Source organism: Myotis brandtii, unplaced genomic scaffold, assembly GCF_000412655.1.
Source record: "Myotis brandtii unplaced genomic scaffold, ASM41265v1 scaffold50, whole genome shotgun sequence".
Classification (NCBI taxonomy): domain Eukaryota; kingdom Metazoa; phylum Chordata; class Mammalia; order Chiroptera; family Vespertilionidae; genus Myotis; species Myotis brandtii.
The window spans coordinates 2,192,979-2,194,449 of NW_005369061.1; the positions used below are offsets into that span (position 1 = coordinate 2,192,979).

General features: G+C 58.5%; 1 protein-coding gene across 2 annotated transcripts in view; it reads right to left on the reverse strand.

The window, feature by feature from the left end:
• Nucleotides 1-1,430, reverse strand: part of LOC102247188 (galectin-9-like) — a 13,437-nt gene extending 12,007 nt beyond the window's left edge. Inside the window, exon 1 of one of the 2 annotated variants that reach the window (XM_005876915.2) lies at nucleotides 1,160-1,429. In XM_005876915.2, the coding sequence (XP_005876977.2) occupies nucleotides 1,160-1,198 (39 nt within the window). In that variant the 5' untranslated portion in view covers nucleotides 1,199-1,429. Of the gene's footprint in view, nucleotides 1-1,159 lie in introns of both variants that reach the window. The other variant, XM_005876914.2, reaches the window with a different exon arrangement.
• Nucleotides 1,431-1,471: the final 41 nt, after the last annotated feature.

The window sequence follows — 1,471 nt, forward strand, 5'->3', positions numbered from 1 at the left end:
TCACCAAGATAAGAAAATGGCAGTGCCTGGAAGGAGGCTGGGACCTCCCATTTTACAATGAGCCTAAGGGGACACGCTCTCACCCTGAGGCCACCCGCCTTCCCCACACCACACCCAGGAAGGGCTCTCTCACTCCTCCTCCCGGCCCTGTTTACAGAGGCTGGGAGAGGCTTCCACGGGCCGGTCCAGGGCACAGTGACCTCCTGGGCCTGGGGCTGCCACCTGCCTGCCTTCCCCCATTACTGCTCTCCCTGTGGGCGCCTCCCCTTCTCGGGTGAATCAAGGCACCCTCCTTCTTGACCATCTGGGGACACCTGGGAAGTGGCCTCAACGCCTCTGAGCCTCAGGTTCCCATGGATGGCGTGGGGATAACAAAGCTCAGAGGGTTTACACAGCCACCCAGACAGGGCCACACATATGACCAAAAGTTGGGAAAGGCAGCCATTTGCATCCCACATTGCAGGGCCGCCCCCTCCTCTCTCACTCCCCAGAGGGCCCCTCTGCACACACCCTGGACCTGCCCCTGATAACTCACCCCCCAGGGAGCAGACCCCCCCTCAGGAGGTCTTCCCTGCTGCCTCCAGATTCCTAATCATGCGCAACGCTTCAAAGGCCCCCACCGCGTGCCAGGCACCATGAAAACACTCTAGATATGCTACCTGCATCCTTACCCCAATCCTGGGGGACAGGTCAAGGATTACCCCTATTTTACAGATGTGGAAACTGAGGCCCAGAGAAGTAAAAGCAGCTCACCTGAGGTCACCGAGCTAGGAAACGGCTGAACCCAGGGAGGCCATCTCCTAAGTCAGTGCCCAAGCCGGGCTGCTAGGCTCCCCGGGAAGCCCTGCTGGCCTCCCCTTTCATTCCAACAAAGCCCCACTCTCCCAGGGCTGACCAGTGCCCTTCTCCCCTCAGCACCCAGGACAGGACAGGTGCCCAAAGGGAGCTCAGCACCATCTGTCAATGCCCCAATGCGGGTGATTATCATCCCTCAGTCCTGAGAGGCAGGTGAGACCGGCCTGGGGCAGAGGTTGTCCCATCCGGCATGTCTGCCCCCCATGCACCCTCTGCCACCCCAGCCTGGTTTCCTCAGAGACCCAGAGTGGCTTCCTTGGCTCATCCCTGTACCATCGCCTGTGCCCACTGCCTGGGAACTCACTGGGTTCACAACAGAAAGCTGGTCGCAGATGAGGGACATCTCTCCACCACCTCTGTGGTCCCGGCTGCTCCTCACACCAGCCAGGAAGTTCTCTGCACTGGGAAGGACTTTACTATGAAACAAAACAAAGCTATTTGGCAGTTATTCAATGGGGAGGAGCCAGGAGCAAGAGGACTTGCATTTAGAGAAAGAGAAAGGGAAAGTGCTGGGGGAGAAGGGGCCAGGATGGGGCTCAGGGACAGGTAAGCAGATACTCCAGTGACTTTTCCTTCCTTTCTGTATGGTGTTTGGTTCGTGTACAGGTTCTCAGAG